Source organism: Trachemys scripta, chromosome 10 (assembly GCF_013100865.1).
Source record: "Trachemys scripta elegans isolate TJP31775 chromosome 10, CAS_Tse_1.0, whole genome shotgun sequence".
NCBI classification, from domain to species: domain Eukaryota; kingdom Metazoa; phylum Chordata; order Testudines; family Emydidae; genus Trachemys; species Trachemys scripta.
In genome coordinates, this window is record NC_048307.1 from 48,104,893 (window position 1) to 48,125,576 (window position 20,684).

The 20,684-nt window shown below is 42.7% G+C and overlaps 1 protein-coding gene across 1 annotated transcript in view; it reads right to left on the bottom strand.

Annotated features, from left to right (window-relative positions):
• SIN3A (SIN3 transcription regulator family member A) overlaps window positions 1-20,684 on the bottom strand; it is a 55,268-nt gene that overhangs the window by 12,757 nt on the left and 21,827 nt on the right. Inside the window, exons 4-13 of the mRNA XM_034783825.1 lie at window positions 18,769-18,875; window positions 17,900-18,182; window positions 14,682-14,933; window positions 13,880-14,032; window positions 13,397-13,555; window positions 11,582-11,671; window positions 9,726-9,844; window positions 5,789-5,999; window positions 4,016-4,132; window positions 1,484-1,722 (exon numbers count right to left, since the gene is read on the bottom strand). Of these exons, the coding sequence (XP_034639716.1) occupies window positions 1,484-1,722; window positions 4,016-4,132; window positions 5,789-5,999; window positions 9,726-9,844; window positions 11,582-11,671; window positions 13,397-13,555; window positions 13,880-14,032; window positions 14,682-14,933; window positions 17,900-18,182; window positions 18,769-18,875 (1,730 nt within the window). The remainder of the gene's footprint in view (window positions 1-1,483; window positions 1,723-4,015; window positions 4,133-5,788; window positions 6,000-9,725; window positions 9,845-11,581; window positions 11,672-13,396; window positions 13,556-13,879; window positions 14,033-14,681; window positions 14,934-17,899; window positions 18,183-18,768; window positions 18,876-20,684) is intronic.

The window sequence follows — 20,684 nt, forward strand, 5'->3', positions numbered from 1 at the left end:
GGAACTGGGTGGAAGACAGCACTTAAACTCAGGAGTGACACGTGGTGACCACTAGGGGGCTTGGCTCTTACTCCACTCTACCATCGCTGCCCTCAAGGGTAAAAAAAAAAAAGGAATAGTTAGGGAAGTTCTGAAAGTCTTGTGCTAAGGGTCTAAGACAAGAGAAAATGTCCTACACAAGTAGCACTAGAGAAGAGAACTTCCTTTCATCAATTTTACATTTCCTGCCTTTCATTTTCACTGAATATTCCCTTGTCTCTATATGAAAAGTTAAATAGCAGCAGCGATTAGATTTTGTATACCTCTGTAAAAACGTCTGTGATACCACCATCTCTCAAACCTAAACAGTCTCATTAACATCAATCACTTCTCACAGTCTTCCCATGCCTCATCTCCTCCTCCTCCTCCCCCCCCCCCCACCTGGTGCTTGTTTCTGAGCCCTTTATTACTGAGATGTCCTTCTTGAGATAGGGTGACCACAACACAGAATTCCAGCTAGGTGGGGGATTTGTTAGATTTTTCAATATACAGTAATGACATATTTGCTTCAATTCACTGCAGAGATTGAGGCTGTATAAGAAGATTCTGTCAACCACCTCTCTTTCTATTCAAGACCACACTGACGACCTGTAGTCTCTAGATCAGGAATCCATGCTTTAAAGATTGTAAAATTGTCCAAATTTTGACTTAGCTTCCACTTTCCTAAGTCTCATATCACAGTGCTAATTTTTGGTATAATCCCTTCCATCAAAGATGCTGGACTGTTACATATTGTGATCGCTACCACTCAATGGTTTGACCATAGTTATTTCTTGATTCAGTATCTGAGTGCTATTCAGGGCTAAATCAATAACCTCTCCTCTTGTGTAGCTACAGACTAGCTATTACAAAAAGCAATAATTTAAAATATTGAAAAACTCCTTCTCCCCACCTTCTCCAGAAGTTGACATTTTATATATGGGGAGTTGAAATTGCCCGTTATAACTATTATTCAGGAGAGCGGTCTCTGGCCCCCCCTCAATATTGTGCACTCACTTCCTTTTTCTGATCAGGAGGCTGGCAGTAGAACACAGTAATTTTTGAGTTGGAACCTGAATCCAATACAGACTCTACACTTCAAAGCCTTGTTCATTTTCACAGATGGGATTTATAATGGGATCAAACTCAGTTGTGTTGAAAACTGACAATACAGAACCCCACCCCAGCTTGATTTTTGAACTTAAGACTGCCCTATCTTGGGTAGGAAAAATAAAAAATCCATATCCTGCCAGCAGGGCCAGTGATGTTTTGGCTTTAATAGACACAATAGTAGCTGGGTACTATGAAATGCAACAACTTATTAGAAAATAAAAAGCATCCGCATTTCTCAGACTGTATGCTTTCCTGAACTGGAGCCTCTGTGTATATTATACGTTTGGATAGTGCCTAGCATATGATGACTTTTATCCAAACACAAGTAATAATGCCGAAACCTGGGAAGTACCTTTTCAGCACAATAGGAACTGCAACAGATGGGTTTTTCCTCAGCCCGTCTATGATGTCGGCCGCTTTGTCAGCATATATCCTCTGCAGCGCCTTGCGGTGGATCACCTCCGACGTGCCACCCAGAGTGTTGTCCAGCCGGAATTTGGCTTGCTCCTCAGCAGACAAGCGGGAGAGTTTCTTTTGGATTGCCTCTAAGACTCTGATTGTTGCCAGGTTGGTCTCTAAGACAACATCCAGCTGAAAAGGAAGATGTGTTAGCCAATATTACTTTCCGGAAATAAAGGTCGGGTCTACACTACAGACCTATATTGGTGTAACTATGTCGCTCAGAGGTGTGAAAAATCCACACTGAGCAATGCCGTTACATCGACCTAACCCCCTGCGTAGACAGTGTCATGTCAACGGGACAGCTTCTCCCATCGACACAGCTATCCTGTCTTGGGGAGGTGGATTAACTAAGCCAGGGGTCGGCAACCTACGGCACACAAGCCGATTTTGAGTGGCACACTGCTGTCCACTGAGGAGGAGGAGGAGGAGCCGGAATGCACCAGGCTGGGGGAAGAAGAGGAAGGAGGGAAGCTTGGCTGCTGCAGGACCAAGCTTCTACCTCCTGCTCCTGCAGGGGAGAGTGGTGCGGGGGAGTCCTGCCCCCCCCCCACTGCTCTCCCCTGCGGGGGCAGGAGGCAGAAGGTTGGTCCTGCGGCAGCCAAGCTCCCTCTCCCCTCCCGTTTCTTCCCACAACATTCCGGCCCCTCCTCCTCCCCACTCTCCCTTGGTAGGGAGAGGGGGAGCGAAGCAGAGCCGAGCACAGCGTGCTCGCTGCTCCGTAGAGCAGGCAGAGAGAGGTAGGGATGGGACTTGGGGAAGGGGGTGGAACAGGGCATATCCCTCCCAGCCCCCTGCCATGAGCCGCTCAGGGCAGGGGGCTGGGAGCACCCCCACGGGCTGAGCACCCCAGCCCTCTGCCCTGCACCCCCCACACACCCTCCAGCCCTCTGCTCTGACCTCCCCCCAACACCCAGCCTTCTGCCCTGCACCTCCACACACCCCCAGCCCTCTGCCCTGACCTCGAGTCCCCCCAACACCCAGCCTTCTGCCCTGCACCCCCCACACACACTCCAGCCCTCTGCCCTGACCTCGAGTCGCCCCGCTCAGCCCGCTGCAGGCCTAGGTGAACAGAACCCCAGGCTGGAAGTGGGCTGAGCAGGCTGGTGGCATAAGATCAGCATTTTAATTTAATTTTAAAGGAAGCTTCTTAAACATTCTGAACACCTTGTTTACTTTACATACAACAATAGTTTAGTTATATAATATAGACTTATAGAGAGAGACCTTCTAAAAAACGTTAACATGTATTACCGGCACGCGAAACCTTAAATTAAAGTGAATAAATGAAGACTTGGCACACCACTTCTGAAAGGTTGCCGACCCCTGAACTAAGCTGATGGGAGAAGCTCTCCTGTTGGCATAGGAGTTTCTTCACTTAAGCACTGCATCAGCACAGCTGCAGTGTTTTAAGTGTCCATTTACCCTAACATTTAAGTGAACCAAAACAAGAACTTAATAATTCTGTAACGCTGTGCACATAAAACGAGAGGCACTTGAGAAATGGTTTAATATTTCCACATTTGGTTGTTCTAATCTATTTATATTTCATCTGCTTCCTATACAGTATTGCATCTTTTCACAAAAAAGTTACAGGCTACCAAAATGCTTCCTTCAGGAAGTAAGATTTTCCATGGGTGGGAGGTACACAATTGACAGCATTACTACAAAAGGAGGTGATAAATCTTAGCATAGGCAAATAATTGCTGTGCTGAGTTCCATTTGGAGTGTCAATCATTTAAGACTCTGTGAATGTCATTCTTCAGATTTTTAACAGAAATATATTTTCAGCCTCAATGTACTAATAAAATGAAGCATCAATTATGCACCTGCCATTGAACAGTTTCATTTGGAATGAGCTAAAGAGAAGAGAAAGAAAGCTGTGCCAAAGCTACCGACCACGATAAAGTCAATGGGCTGGAGGGGAAGGAGTTGGTGATCAGAAGCAGTTACTTGGATTTTGATTCTTGTATTCACAGAGGTTGAACAGTCCTTAGGTAGAAGCATAACCATGTCCACCAAAGGCAGGACAAGTAGTAATGGGCTAAATCTGCAGCAAGGGAGATTTAGATTAGATATTAGGAAAACTTTCTAACTATAAGGGTAGTTAAGCACTGGAATAGGCTTCCAAGGAAGACTGAACTCCCCATCATTGGAGGTTTTTAAGAACAGGTTGGACAAACTTTTGTCAGGGATGGTCCAGGTTTACTTGGTCCAACTCAGTGCAGGGGGCTAGACTTGATGACTTCTTGAGGTCATTTCCAGCCCTACATTTTTAGGATTCTATGATCGTATAACCATGTGAGACATGGGTCACCCACAAAAAACAATTCCAGGCATCAGTATTTAAGCAGTATTATACCATATAGCTAACAAGTTCATAGAATCCCAGGCTTTCCAAGAAATGATTTTGGAAGAATTTTACCTCAAAACGCTCGTCCTCACATCTGTAGATGTGTTCTTCGTATTGTGTCTTCTTGGAGCTAACAAAGGTAGAATCCTCAGACCAGGAAGGGAAGGAGACCCAAGTATCATTCAAAACCTTAGGTGAAGGAGAAAAGCAGAAGACTGATGGATCTTTTCTCTGAGCCATCAGAGAAGCAGACACCCAAATTTATATCATCACATGTTCCTCTGACAAGGAATCTCAGATTCCCAACATCCATTGTCTCTTTTCCTTGGTGAACATTCTCTCCTGTACATACCACAGGATCCCTTATAGCCAAAACTCAACCTTCTGGGCATGCTGCAAAAGCCATTGATTTGACACTGTCTGGGGGAAAGCTAGACGTTTTTCTCCTAGGGAAGTCAAAGAGAAGGGTAAAAAGTTTTTCTGCTGCTTTGGATTTATTGGCTGGCTGAGTTAAATCTGTTCTGTGAATATGAGTGTTTAATGATACTAGGTTATTGTAAGCATAAGATGCCTATGGCTTTTTGTAGGGACTTTATATTCAAATATAGATATAAGCCTAGTCAGGTGCTTAAATCCATTCCCTGGCAGCTTGGCCTCATTCTCAAAGGTCCTGAGCAACTGAACTTTGACCGACTTCAGTGGGAACTGGGGTTTCTGAGAACCTCTGAAAAAAGAGGCCAAGGTGCCAAAACACAGATTGGGAGACCAATTTCAGCTAAGTACATTTGAAAACTTTGGCCCGTTTTCACAGACCGTTAAGTGTGAGAGGCTGAATCACTGAACTCCTGCCAGGCAGGGTTTGTTATAGTACCACGTAAGTCATCCTTTAGAGATGGTTTTCAAATGATGCAATTGGTTTTCACTACGTTATTACTTCCATTTGCAGGTAACTGGTCAGCTACATCCTGCCTTTTTTTCCCTCCATGGCATCATGAACAAAGCCCTGCCTATCCCCTCAAATGGAATCTTGTGTCAACGTTTATGGTGGCAAAGACTTTCACAGCCATCTAGGCAAGACATTTAGCTATGCTCTGGGGTTCCCCTCTTCTCCAGCGAATCCTCATAATCTCACTTATAAACCACTGGCAATTTAGCTGACCTCCTGTAAAAGTCCCTATCCCACCCCCATCAGAACCACTAGCCTTCCTCAGCTGATAGGTAAACAGTACTACCCAGCACCATTCCTGCATTGATCTAAAAAAGGTCACTACAGAGCACAGCAAGGACTGGGCACACTCCCTGACTCTGCAGCATCTCCTGCCAGTAGACCAGAAAATGAAAGTTTGGTTGTTGATCAGTGAAGTCTCTATAAACTGAACAGATTCTTTTTAAATTATGTATTCTCAGACTCCCATAAAGTTTTTCTGGTGTACATACACACCACAACTGAAACTAAGGAAAACTTTATGGAATTCTCAGAACACACAATTTGTGAGGAATCTGTTCGTGTGTTCTCTCTCTCTCTCACACACACACACACACACACACACACAGCTGGTAGCAGCACTACAACTGAATGAGGCAGGGGTTCTGCAGAAAAAATAGTATGTGATGATGAAATTAAAGACTATCATAAAGCATATGCACATGGGAGCAAATTAAGGTTACACTGGCAAGCTTTAGCATTTCCTAACTTCTGAGTGCTTGACTTTACAACTTTTCAGCATACTAGAGTTATGCAGTCAACTCCCCTTATTGGTCCTTTCTACTAACTACCACTCCAGTCCTAGCAGACTGGAAATGGGCTTCCCCAAGCATGCAATTCCTTTGGCTAGAGTGCCTTACCTCTTTACATAGCGGAGTCCGCCCGGTGCACTTGGGCTGCTGGTAACTCTTGGGCAAGGCTCGGTAGCTGGAGCCCAGTCTCTTACAAGAGGCATAGTCTATCTCCATGGCAATCCCCTCTGTAGCCCGTTCTTTTGGAAATGTCTCCATGTGAACAGACTCTTTGTAACCCAGAAAGTTTTTAAACCAAGTGAACAGTTCTGGGAATTTCCTAAGGGAAAAGAAACATACAAGAAAGTCTTGAAAACTGTAGAAACTTAGAAATCAAATACCAGTGCTCTAAGCTATTGGGGTCAGAACTGCCACTTGAGAGAGTCAGTCCAAGACGGCCCTTGGAAGTCACATCTGAGGACAGAAGACTCTTGGCCACTCAATTCCAGTTTGTGGTGGCCTGGTAAGGGGATGCCAGTGTAAAAAGTCATTCTGCTTTTCTTTGGATTGCTCCTGCCTCTATTCATCTTGAAGGCTTTTTTTTTTTTTTGGGGTGGCAAATGCCTTCCCATCTGGGAGCCTGTTGCCATGATGTCTGAGATCAAACACTTTTCTTCTGCCTCATCCTCACTCATCTCAAAGGCTGTGTTCATAAGAGGAACTGGGTCTGCAGCTTCTCCCAGAGCAGGCAAGACTTGCCAGGAGCACTCTGACAACATTTTCAAACTGAAATCTCTGACCATTTAGGTTAGATATGAAAGCCAGTTGGCTGGTTTCTCACCCATCTGGGCACTCAGCCTTAAAATAGATCATTACTTTCCTGATTGGAAAGGGGTAAAGAAGTTGAACATGGATTCTCAGACTCCACTGAAGAAAAATTCCACCTTTGAAGAGTGAGCCTCACACCACCAAAGCTTCAGTTGGTGTTGCACAATTAGGTGGAAGATTTAGAAAATACAAGCTGACATGCAAGCACATAGATGTTGGTAACTGAAGTGGATTCTGCTTGTGAAAAAATCATCTTACTCTCTGAAGACTTTATTAGAAACTAAAAGTGAATAATCACAGTTACAACATAACTGGCATCATAGAAACTTGGTGGGATAATTCACATGTCTGGACCATTGGTATAGAAAGATAAGCTTGTTCAGAAAGGACAAGCAGGGGGAAAAACGGAGAAGGGGTTGCCTTGTATATTAAAGATGTATGCACTTGCACTGAGGATGAGATAGAAGTGAGAGGCAAACCTGTTGAAAATCTCTGGGTAAGGATAAAAGGGGTAAGAAAAACAAGGGTGATGTTATGGTAGGTGTCCACTATAGACCACCAAACCAGGAAAAATAGGTGGATAAGCCTTTTTCTTTTCTTTTCTTTTTTAACAACTAATAAAATTATCCAAAACACAAGACTTGGTAGTGATGGTGGACTTCAACTACCCAACCACCTGTTGAGAAAATAATGCAGCAGGGCACAGATTATCCAACAAGTTCTTGGAATGCACTGGAGACAACTTTTTATTACAGATGGTGGAGAAAGTGACTAGAGGAGAGGCTATTCTAGATCTGAGTGTAAGAGAGGAACTGATTGAGAATTTGAAGGTGGAATGCAGCTTGGGTGAAAGTGATAATGAAACAAGAGTTTATGACAATGGACTTCAAGAAGGCAGACTTTAGAAAACTCACAGAACTGGTAGGTAAGATCCTGTGGGAAGCAAGTCTCATGGAGTTCAGGAGAACTGGCAGTTTTTTTTTTTAAAGAGACCTTATAAGGGTACAAGAGCAAACTATACCAGTGAATAGGAAAGGATGGATGTATGGTAAGAGACCACCCTGGCTTAACCAGGAGATCTTCAAACATACTGAAACTCAAAACAAAGCATGCAGAAAGTAAAAACTAAGTCAAGTTACAAAGGATGAATATAAAAAAAACACCTCACACAAGCACATAGGGACAAAATTAGAAAGGCCAAGGCACAAAACAAGATTAAACTAGCTAGAGGCATGAAGAGTAACAAGAAAACATTTTACAAATGTGTTAGAAGCAAGAGGAAGACCAAGAACAGGCACATTAACTTAATGAGGAGGGAAATACACTAACGGAAAACACAGCAATGGCTGAAGTGTTAAATGCCCTTTTTATTTTAGTTATCACCAGAAAAGTTAGCAGTGCTTGGACAACTAACACAATGAACGTCAGTATAAATGGGCGAGGATCTGAGGCTAAAATAGGAAAAGAAAAATTTAGAATTACTTAGACAAGTTAGAGGTCCTCAAGTGACCAGGGCCTGATGAAATACATCCTAGAATACTTAAGGAACTGGCTGAAGAGATCTCTGAGCCATTAGTGATTATCCATGAGAACTCATGGAGGACAGGTGAGATCCCAGAGGGCTCAAAAAGGGCAAATATAGTAACTATCTGTAAAAAGTGGAATAAGGACAATCCAAGGAATTACAGACAAGTCATCTTAACATCTGTCCCCAGAAAGATAATGGAGCAAATCAAACAATCAATTTGTAAGTACCTAGAAGAAAAGAAGGTAATAAGTAACAGTCAACATGGATTTGTCAAGAACAAATCATGTCAGACACATTTAATATCCTCCTTTGACAGGGTAACAAGCCTTGTGGGGGGGGGGAGGAGGGAAAGCAGTAGATGTGATGTAACTTGACTTTAGTAAAGCTTTCCATACTGTCACACATGACCTTCTCATAAACACACTAGGGAAACACAGCTTAGATAAACCTAGTAAAAGGTGGGTGCACAACTGGTAGGAAAAGCATACTCAGAGAGTACTCCTTCCTAAGCAGTCCTTTCCCATTTTATATTTGTGCAATTGATTATTTCTTCCGAAGCGTAGTACTTTGCATTTGTTTTTATTAAATTTCATCCTGTTTATTTCTAACCACTTCTCCAGTTTGTCAAGATCATTTTGAAGTCTAATCCTGTCCTCAAAAAAGCTCGCAACCTCTCCCAGTTGGTATCTTCCACAAACTTTATAGGTGTGCACTCTCTGCCATTCACCAAATCATTTATGAAGATACTGAATAGAACCGGATCCAGGACAGATACCTGTGGGACCTCTCTCAATATCTCTTGCAGCTTGATTGTGAACCATTGATAACAAGACTGGGGACTGAACTAGATGGGTATGTTCTGTATCATAAAGTTAGGACAAAATTACTATATTTACTGGGAGAAATATTTCACAATCGCAAAGCAAGAGGCTGCTAGGACACCATTGTTTGACCTTCTGAAGAGGCTCCCAGTAATAACAGCACCACTTCTGCACTCCTCTCTGCTGCCATTTCATTCCTTGGAGTCTCTAGGAAGCCACAAAGCTGCCTCTTTCAGGCATTTCACCAGGAAGGGAAAAGGGCAGTCATCAAATCAGGTGACAGTGTGCAAGAAAAAACAGAATAAGAATGGCTGTTCTTTTGCTTCGATGAAGGACAGCCAAAAAGAAGAATCTAAAATCTAATGCACTTTGAATTTATAAAATACTTATAAAGGATCTCGAAGTACAATTAGTGTTCCTTTTATCTTATAGGCCTGCTAATAGCATGTGGCACCTTGCAACCTACATTCATAATACAAAGTGTTCAGGCAGGGCTGGAGGTGACACGAACCTCAGAGGTGACGCATTTGGATCTCAGAGGTGAACTGGTATTAGCTCACTGTTGTAAGGGCAACTCCCTACCAGTTATTTTGTGAAAAGAACTAACCAAGCAGCAGGGCACACAGATAAACTAGTCAACACTAATGTTCCATCTCTGGTGTACACCCTTTGTGCTGCAGGTAGCTCAGGAAATCAGATGCCCAGTCAAACTATTGAAGCTTTGGAATGCTGGGCAACAGAACCAATTGAATGTTCTCTTTCTTTAAATGGCCTTGCAAGTCAGCATTTCCTTCCCAGCACCCGAACAAAAACAGACTAGATCCAATATCACCACCCACCTCCAAGCTCTGACCGCATACAGAAATGGATTTGCCCATCCTCCACTTACCCCAAGAATGGAGAAACTAGCTGCACAAGCTCAGCCCGGGAGATCACCTCCTGATTAAAAATAACCAGGCAGCGAAGAAAATTTTCATACGCCTCCGTGCTACGCAGAGCCTTGCGGACCTTACATATATATAGGAGGAAGAAAACAGTCAATACAGAGTTCAGAATGAGTGCAACCTAGACTCAATACTGTGCTCTTAGGTGCTATCCTGAACAGAGGAGGTTACTCACATAGCCAGAATCAGACAGACACTCTCTTTTAGACTTGGGAGTTTTATGCAATTGCATTTAAATACATTTCCCCTGCCCATGCACTACTACTGTGAACAGGTAAGGTATAAGAACCTTTGTAGAATAGAACAGAACATAAGTTAAACTGGGTCTCTGGTTCTCACTTGCGCAGACCATGAGGCAAGAATGACGACTGATCCAAGGATGCCATTCTCCTAGTGAAAAGCAACAGACGGTCCTGTGGCACCTTTGAGACTAACAGCTTTCGTGGGTAAGAACCTCACTTCTTCAGATTCTCCTAGTGGACACCCTCCTACACTCCAAAGAGGTAAGCAATCAAGATGTTTGTGTCCACCCATAAGGAGAAGAGTAAAATATGGGACAACCATTGAGAAGAGTCTCAGTCAAAACTCAGAACACTGCAAGCAGGGACTACAACAGCTGTCTGCTGTTCTGTTTCTAGAAACAGATGCGTCACACAGGTAATCCTCTACCCACTAGGGCAAACTGCAAGTCCAGGCAACAGAACAATTCACTGGAGCCTAACAAATAGTAATCCATGCTACAATAGTTACAACTGACTTTTCAGCTTGCATTATCACCACAAAGTGGTGTTTGTAACCCTCCTCTTCTCAGTCAGACACAGCTGAATCAGATTCTTTAGAACACCATTACCTTCCCACATGAAAACTATTTGCATCTACACATCAAATAGAGCAGTAGCATCATCAGGTTATTCATCGTTGTGATTCAGACTCTACTGAAAAGATTTCTTCATTTACTCAGGTTAACACCTCAGTGTTTTCCAAGCAACATATGGGCTTTTGGTTACCACTACCTGGCCTGAAAACTGTGCCATGTCCCAGGGACCAGGATGGTGTCACTAGCACATGGATATATAGTTAAAGTGACCATTTACCTGGGGTTACATGCTCCATGCAATGGAGGAGAGAGAAAATTGTGGACACATCAGGGAAGAGGACAAGGGACTACATGGAGACAGCCCATACTGCCTACCTGCCTCAGTCTAGTCTGTGTGGCCAGGAGATGTGGCAAGAAATAGGTAACAACTGCACAACATGGTATGTTACCACTCGAGAAAATGTAGCTTACAATGCGACCAACTCATTTAAGCCAAGTTGCCTCACTTCATGCAGTTGGACGGGGGACGGAAATGGAAAGAGTGACAGTGCCAACACAACAAGGTAGACCAGTCATGTCACCAGTAGCATAGGGGGCCTGGAGTGATGGAAGATAAATGTGAACTATGAACAAAGATGCCTTTTCTTGCAGATTTTTGTCTTCCATGAGAATTGGCAGTCACAACCCCTGACAGTTAGGCTCTGCTGCCAAGTCTACCTACCCAGAGGGGACAAAACTGTGGATCAAAGGCAGCTGAAGAGCCAGAGACGGACTTTACGGACAGGGACATGCACAGAATTTTAAAAAATGAATATATATCAGATGTAAAGACCAGCTGATGGCACACCTAGTTAAAAGATGACAGAAATCTCATTCTGGAGAGAACGCCACAGACTTTGCTGTGTATATTCACATTGGAAAACCAATTTGCTCTGAGCATGAATCAGATGTGCAAAACTGTCTATTCAGAATTTCATCACTCACCTTCTCAAAGAACAGAGATTCTGTCCCCACCCCATGTTTGCTGGCTTCTGCCAATGACTGGTCCTTTAAACCAAGCAGCTTTGGTTTCTTCTGCAAAAAGCAAAAGTAAAACCATAAAAGAGGGATTAAAATATGCAATCACAATGTTTTGCACATCTATCATGCGAGGGCATGTGTTTCAACTTCCCTGACACCCCATGTACAGTACACCGTTGCTATAATGGCCTTCATTATAACGAACCTTGGGCTATCACGAACCTGGTTCCTGGAGCCTAAGTACAGTACAATACTGTACTGTGTTTAAAAAAAAAAAAAAAAACAACCAACAACATTTTGCACATGCCTGCACAATTTGTATCCAGCCTCATATGTTGAGCCCAAGGGCAGAAACTAAGGAGTGGACCCCTACCCCACCTCCCCTCTCCTGCAGCTGAAATCCAGAGTCGCAGCCTCACCACTCGGGGCTGAAAGCCTGGAGCCCCAGCCCCCCATTCGTTTTGATGGTCTTTTTGCTATAACAAACCCCTGCTAACGAACAAAAGGCTTGGATCTTAACAGGTTTGTTATAGCGAGAATGTACTATACTTTCAAATAGAGCAGTTAACATCAAGTTTTTAGGAGGAGAATTATATTTGAGTTTCTACTGGTACCCCAAAATTAAAATATTTACTTTGCTTCCCTCTTTGTTTCCCCTGGACTTTGCATAATTGCTTTCCCCACATTCCTATTTGATGGGCGGGGAGGCTTTATTTTTCACTAACAGCAAAACTTCAAATAATGTTTAATCATCAAGTCACTTGCAACAGTCATTGCACAGAATACACCTCAATATATTAGTTCTGTACTTAACAATGAAGACAAACTCCTTTTGATTTCTGCCAGAATCTCTCCCACCTACTCCAATCTTGCACCTCCCCATAGTTTCTGCATTTCTTTGCTCTCTTCTTTTATTTGTTCCCAGGGTCTTCAAGGATCCCTCCCTCCCACAGATGCACATCTCATTCTCAGAGGATTGCTGGAAGCTGACCGTTATTGTTATTTGCTCTGTCATTCTGGAGGCAAGGGGGATTAAATTACTAGAGAGATGGGTGCTGTTCCTTTCCTTTACAAAGCAAAATGCAGAGGTCTGGGATCACTGGAGAAATTTGCCATTTCTGTTTCATTGCAAAGCCTTATCCACCCAGAAACTCTGGTAGCTTGTAAAGGCAAGGTCTGGCTAACAGAACACAGACTCATCAGAACTCTCAAATTACCTTTATCATGGGAAGAATAGACAAGAGTCCAATGTACCTGCACTGAGTTTTGATTTGATGCAACCCCTGCGATACACGGTTACTAGTCCCCTTTATTACTTCCCCCAAATGCCTTGAGAACAGCATTGCAAGCTTTTTAGACAACCTGTCACTTGGTCAAATTTACTGAGGCTTCCCCCTATCTACTCCCTCCAAATGCTGCTTTATTAAATAAAACAATATAATCAATAAACATATCCCTGTGTATTCTCTAGCAACATAGGAAAAGAAACCAAGCACTGTTCCTCTTTCTCCACTGGTAACTACTGCCACGCTCACAAAGGCTGCATCTAAGTCTCTAGCCCTGTTTGTATGGATACTACTAAATCCTGCACTTAAAGGCAGACCTAAAAGGGTCTAACCAGAAGCCTGGGCAGGTCTCCTTCACCCTCAATCTAGTCATAACCTGGACTGTGAGCCTCCATATAAACAAGTACGTAAAGTGCATTATACTCTGTGCCCTCAATTTTCACTTATTACCATTACTTCCTCGAGAAAAGCTGTGAACTATGCATGTTCTTACCTTCACTGGTGGGGTTGCTCCAGTTCCTGAGTGCCGTCTGATTTGACAGCCATTTTGGTTGGGTCTTTGTTGCTTGTTGTTGAGCTGGGGTTTCTTGATTGTTCCACCATGGTCATTTCTTACCGACTCCACTTTCTCTGCAGTTGTCTTGCTTAACAGCTTATTTAAAAAAAAAAAACACAAGACTATTAGTGATGTGAGCTTCTGGTGCTGGGGCAAAGGTGCATGTGAAACCCTGTCACCTTAGCTCTAGCTGACCAGTGCATTTTACAGCAGTGATTATAGTCCTAGAACAGGTCTTTGAGGCACAGGAGTCACATTTAAAGATTTGTCAGAGGCTGTATTCCCTGCCCTCTTTTCCCCATGTGCAGTGAAAGACTGTTTGAAAACACATTTAGCAAACAGGAAAGCAGTGTACTTTTCTGAACTCAGTTTTCTTGCATAGCCAGCTTTCTACCAACTAATTAGTGGGGTTGAACTCACCACAGAGCTGTTAGCATCTGGCAGGAACTGCCCAAACTCAGAGAGTAAATCCTCCTGGTTCTTGAAGAGGCGCGCGACCTGTGCATACACCTCCTGCTCTGTCAAAGCTGGTGTGTAGTTACCACCTGCCTCCTTGGCATTCCGCTGCTCTTTCTGTCACAGGAACGGGGATGTGTGAGAGCAAAGGAAACAAGAACCATTACAGCTGCCTTTCCTAGTTTCTGCTTTTCTTTCTCTAGGGAACAATACTTAATGCAACTCAAAACATTCATCCCTGAGCTGAGTTTATGTTTGTTGCTCCTGTATTGCTAACTGGAAAATCAGCAACCGAAAGAAAAATTGAAGATGGTGGCTGGCAGCTCTTCTGAAAACAGAGTCATTCCAAATGCTCAGGGGACAAACATCAACTGACAGGGTACCAATGCCGGATAGCTTGTTCTCTCTCCTTCACATTACTATATGTAGATGCATTATATGCATCACCCCTCTATGTCCCAGGTTCATACATTTGCGTTTAAAAATACTGCCCACTATTTCAGATAATTGCAACTACAGACAAATGCTGATTTGGCACTGTTAAGTGATGCAAAGTTAAACTGGTTTGAAATACACAAGTTCCGCCCCCGACCCCCAGCTAATTGTTTACTACTTGAAATCCCCAAGTATGTCAATCTTCCGCATAGCCCCTTCAAATACACAATATAGGTGTAAGTTAATTTTCTATGGTAAGGCATGACACACATATTTATACATACTCAAAAGCACCTGCATGGGTAGTGTATGTATACAGTGTTCCACTAACCTGATACGTGTGGAGGATCTCCAGGAAGGCCTTATAGATGTCTGGTTGTCCCTGGAACCGATTCTTGATCTTGTTGACATAGTTGATGGCATGATTAAACTCAACCGGCTGATTGTTCTGCAGGGATGGTGTGGTTCCAAGAGAGATTGTCACAGGTGTATGAGGCTGCACAGGTGGAGAGCGCGGTGATGCATATGGAGGAATTGGGGGAGTCTGCTGGCTGGCTGGCGTATGTGCCTGCAATTGTGATGGCTGAGAAGAAAAGGGACACTTAGTTTTGTCTTAGAGATTTGCGTTGCAGTAGTTTATTTCATTCAGATCAAATCCTAGGAAGAGACAAGAAGTATTAGAACTCAACAAAATCAGTCGCACACAATAACTCAGCGGGGGGAGGAGATGTTCCCACAACTGATGCCAACAGCAAAGCATCATGCACGGGGTACCTCTGTGAGATGGAAGCTCTCAGTCTACCCAAGATACTTTGATTTGACCAATGGAGAGGCTGAGTAGGCTGGACATACCTTGATGATACTAATGCCCAGTGAAATAGCCCCACCCATATGTTTTAGCACTGGGATTTGTGGCATGCTCATTTCTTGGTGTACTTAACTCCACAGCTGGGAGTGTTACAGCAAATTTTTTTTTACACTGATGGAAATGGAAGAGGAACAAAACTAAGTGAACGTTGTCTATCTTCACAATAAGCAGCTCACCCACACAAGAAAATTTCCTAATGGTTGATCCTGGACGGAATTTTATTTTTATTTTCAAAAACGGATTCTGAATATTAATGGATGTACTGAATGAATACATATAACTAAAACAAAGGAAAACTAACTTAGGATGTGACAATCATCTAAAGAGCGGATACAAAGCACGCTTGGTAAAACAGAGAAAGACCTCACCTTTCAAGTAGTGAGGAAACATATTTTGATATTACAGAGCAACTCGATTTTAGCTGAGCCATTTTTGTCTCTTCATCTTTCAAGATAACAGGAACCAAACTGCATAGACTTAAATTGCTCCATGGTGGCTAGTTATTGTCTCCATTATGAAGATATCCTGTACTTCATAAAGCCAGGCAATTGCATCTGAAGATACTTTCCTTTTCCAATATTCAGTTAGAAGTCACAAAACTAACACTAACAAATATGAAAATAAATTTAGGATTTTAAAATTTGGTCGCTACCCTTTAGTAGGAGGCTCAATAAAATCACAGAGGGGTCTAGAGCCAACCTGGAGCTAGTAATTTTCAATGCAACTGAAAATACTTCACCCTCCACTGCCTTCCAATATGCATCAAAGCTGTATTTTGGAGACTAAGATTGCCCTAAACCTCCCATTATAGGACCTTGTTTTCAGTTGCTTATAACTTTGCCAAACTAACTCTTCAAGCTCAAGTTTCTTATGCCTGGCATCTGCCTCAGGCTAAAGTTTCAGTATAAACAGTTCAGCTAGTTCTGAGAAGGAGATCAAGGAAAAGCATGTTTTGCCCATGCTAAAACAAATGCTTACAACAATTTCATTGAGACGCTCTAGGGCTTCCACGCTTTGGAGCAGGGACTTGAAATCTGAGATTTCTTAACTTTTGAATGCTTGACTTTCCAACCAACCTTAATGTTCTCTTCATGTATTTTGGGCGTGTCATTTTTATATAAAGGCAGAAGAGAACTACCATTAGTTCATCACTCTGAGGTTCTATTAATTGTCAGAGAATCCTGCTGCATGCTACCAGCGTTGGAGAAAGGAAAGGTTACGGTCATCTAGTCTGGCTTCCTGCATAACACAGGACATAGGATTTCACCAGTGATTCCTGCATTAAGTCCATAATTTCTGGTTGAGCTAGAGTGCATGTTTAGAAAGACACCCAAACTTGATTAAAAAGACTTCAAGAGAAGAAGAATCCACCATGTCCCAAGGCAAATTGTTCCAGTGGTTAATTACCCCAACTGTTACAATTCTACATGACAGATACAAAGGTGAGCGAGATGATATCTTTTACTGGACCACTTTTTGTTGATGGAAGGGACAAGCTTTCAAGCTTCATAGAGTTCTCTTCCTCAGGTCATATGAGAGAGCTCTGTGAAGCTGAAAAGCTTGTCCCTTCCACCAGGAGAAGTTGGTCCAATAAAAGATATTATTTCACCCATCTTGTTTCTCTCATATCTGGGGACCAACACAGCTACAACACTGCAAATAACAATGGAAAATTCTACATGGGAGTTTCATACAGCTGACAACCCTTCCATCAAGGTTTCTGTTTCTTAGCAGAAAACAAAAATAATGTAGGGGAATATCAAGAAGTCCTCGCTGTTCAATACTTATCTGATGCTTTATCAGGGCTCCATATCAAGTGCAGCTGAGCTAACTAAAAAAGGCACTTATTCTGGGCCTACCAGACCATCCTCAGATATTGGTCTCTACCACATTTTGCTAGAGACTCTGGGTATTTTTCTTCCCCCAAATAAAGTGTATAACGTTGGCTTGCATTTCCTTTGGTAGACTCCAATGGAAAGGTTTGAAATAATTTATTGATTTTGGATAGCAAATTCATTTTTTAATCAAAGCAATATTTCCTAACCAATTAGTGAGGTTCTTTTGTTTTAAAGTACTAGCTTTTAAGAAAGGAAACTAAGCTGGAGCCAAAGAGACTATTTAGGCAAGGAGCACAAACTAGGGTTTTGAGATGCTCCAGTAACAAAAATAGAGTCACCACTTCATACCTGAATTTGCCTGCTCCAAAACTAAAATTAAAAAAAGGAGTTTCTGAAGTTTTGGACCAAATCCTCACTTCACATTCCATCTAAAATTTACTTTACATCCTAAGACTTCTCCAAAGTCAGTAATTTCCTGAACAATTCTGTCGAACCATTTACATTCACATATGGTCCTTTTCATTGTGCTGGCAGTTCAGTGACTGATTATTTTCACACTCATATCGTATCACCAGGCAATATGACCGCTCTCCAGAGATGGTCTCCATGAGTGATCATCCCATCATTCACATGCACACTCACAGCTGCTGCTGCGAAGCCAAACTGGTACATGTTTACTGTAGTTTTCATGATGTGAAAAAGTTGCAAAAGTGATTTTACAGATATTTCAGTTTTTACATTTCCTTTGATGAAATGTTAAGCCTTTTGCAATCTTTAATTCCCTATCATTTCTAAAGAGGGACTAGGTGTTTCACTCTGCCTGTGGTATCCAAAGTCTCTCACCTTGCTTATTTTGGCAGGTGGTGGCTGTGGTGCAGGCTGTGCTGGGGTTGGGGTTGACTGTGCTGAAGGCTGGGATTGATGCTGAGGCTGCGGCTGTGGCTGCGGCTGGAGGCCATGTGTGGGGATCTGGTGAACCTGCCCTGGTGTTGTCACATTCACCATATCGTTAGTCTGCACCTCAATTTTGTAGCCAGGTGGCAAGAAGGTATTGAAGCCCATGATCAAGTCAGGGTGACCTTTGAAGAGCTGAGACACGCGGCTGATCACCCCTGGAGTGTCAATACTGAAAAGAAACAAGAAGATAGAAAGGTCACAGATCTTGCAAAGGGCTCTCATTGGCAAACCAGGAACCCCACACAACGGAACTTTACTTGCCACTCAAATTTTTATCTAGCCATCGTTAGCCTGCGACAAAGCCAGGAAACCAGACAAAACTGATTCTTACTCATGTATTATTTAACTTGACTGTAACGTAAGAGCAATTTTATTTGTCCAAATAACACTAACTCAATGTGATTTGGTCACAAAGTCTGAGCGCTCTGCAGCTACTGGCAAGCAGACAACCAAATGAATCAGCTGTAAGAACTGAACCTGTGAACTCCAACTCTCTAAGCAGAGATTTGGCACAAATGAAGGGACCTGCTTGGGCTCCAGAATGGAAAATACTGATCAACACTGCACTTCCCAGCACTTTCCAACCAGCAGCATGGATGGAGCAAACAGGAGGAAGAGGACTCTAGAGATTACCAAGAGATGGATAATCTCCAAAGTGGAAAGTGCTAACCATCTCTTGCCCACATCTCCCAAACACACATGCGCACGCACGCACACTCTGTCTAATATGAGGAAAGCAGAACATAAGTTGTTACCTTTGAGACTTAAATTCCTTCATTATGTCCAGGAAATCATTGTAGACCTGAGGCTGACTACCAAACTGCAGCTTCACCTGGTCAAGATAGGACAGCGCATCCTCCACCTGTGAGCAAAATAAAGGAGCTAAAAATATACCTCAGAGAAAAGGGGGTGACCACTCTTGCGCATGAACACACATTTGGAAAGGCACCTGCCTACAGTAAACCACTAAGAGTAAGCAATTAGGTAGCAGCCTGATCATAACATTGGCTAGTTTATAATCAGTGCTACCTGACCATTTGACACAGCCACATTCTATTGCATCATCACAGAAAAATACCAGCAATGTATGCATCAGCAGAAATAGTTCCAGTGAACACACTTCAAAGTAACCATTTCATCAGTGGCTGGGGTGATTGTTAGTAAAAACTCAGAGCTGGGCACGCATTATTTTTCCTACATTTTTTGTGGAAATTATTACTGAAGTCTAAAAATAAACATGGTGGGGGACCCTAGGAGGAAATTCCATGTATTAGTGCTGCCAGGTACACACTTGCATTTTTTTTTTTTTTTTTAAACTCAAGAGCCAGACATTTCAATTTGGCTCATAAGGATTTGGAAACGCTAACTGTGGATGTTAACTCTGATGTATCTCAAACAGCAAGAATGTCATGTGGAAACTTAGTTTCTATTTATGATGGTCCATATCCCTACGTCTGATTTTCAGGAGGTGCTGTCTGAGCAACCAGAGCCCTCAGTCAGAATTCTGGCTGCTTCTTATGTCTGAAAGTCAGGCTACAAATGAATATACCTCAGGAGCCATCCATCCCCCACTTTGCTCGTTACCAGATTGTCTGGAGGTATGAAAGCTCTAAATGCAATAGAAGCCTTCTGGAATAATATCTGAGACTGTCATGGAGTTGTTCCTGTTTTATTGTATGGGAAATACTGAAGTTAATTAAAAAGCTAATTAAAAGAGTTTTTAATCCATATTCATCTAAAGTCTGATCTTGAACCATCAGAGGTTTTGCCATTGATTTCAAAAGGAGCAGACTCTGGGAAAGTAGGTCCCCTGGAAAGTAAGCACTCTATTGCTCTGTTTACTGTTTTAAAATGTGGGAGCAACGAAAGACACTTCAATATGTTTTCCAAAAGAGAGGAGTAAGAAATAGACATAGAATCATATACATGTGTGCTTACTACAGCTGATCTGAATTTAACCACTTCAATGTGTTATTTTTGGTGGGGGAAGGGGGTTAAGGGAATTTATTGCAAACAGTGTAAGAACAGAGCCTTGCTCACTCCCAAGCATCTCCGCAACACCCACCCACGCAAAGCAACATTTTCAGGAAACATTCAGAAAAGCCTCTAGATGCTGTGGTAGTTTAACCCTTTCACATATGGCTCTGCATCAGAGCTCCTTCGCCCACCTTCTTTCCTCCCCAAACCTGTTGATTAGAATTCCAGATTTCATTATTTTGCTACAGCATTTGAAAAGAAAATGCATTAACGGAGGCAGGAGGGGGAGTCTTTGGCTTACACAGTCTAAATCCCCTTCTTCATACTGAAATATTAACAGTGTATAGGGCCAGCTTTCAAGTCATGAATTCCAGGCTTCTGTGGCTCATCAGGAAAGCTTTTAACAGGCAGTCCAACTGGCTCTTCTGGGAGACTGGTATTACATATGCAATAGCCAAGCGCCCCAGATTACCCCCAAACTTCTGGCACAAGCCTCAGAAACTGCCGCCTGCTCTGCAGCAGCATAACACAAACAGAAGTCAATAGCTTTTAAAGATTTTATTGAATGAATATACAGTACTTCAATACTTACTTTTGACATTCAATAAAATGTGATTTTTCCATTCATTTAGGCTGCTACAAAAACTGAAGCTCACCACAGAGTTTACCAGGTCACAGAAGTCAGGGGTTTTGC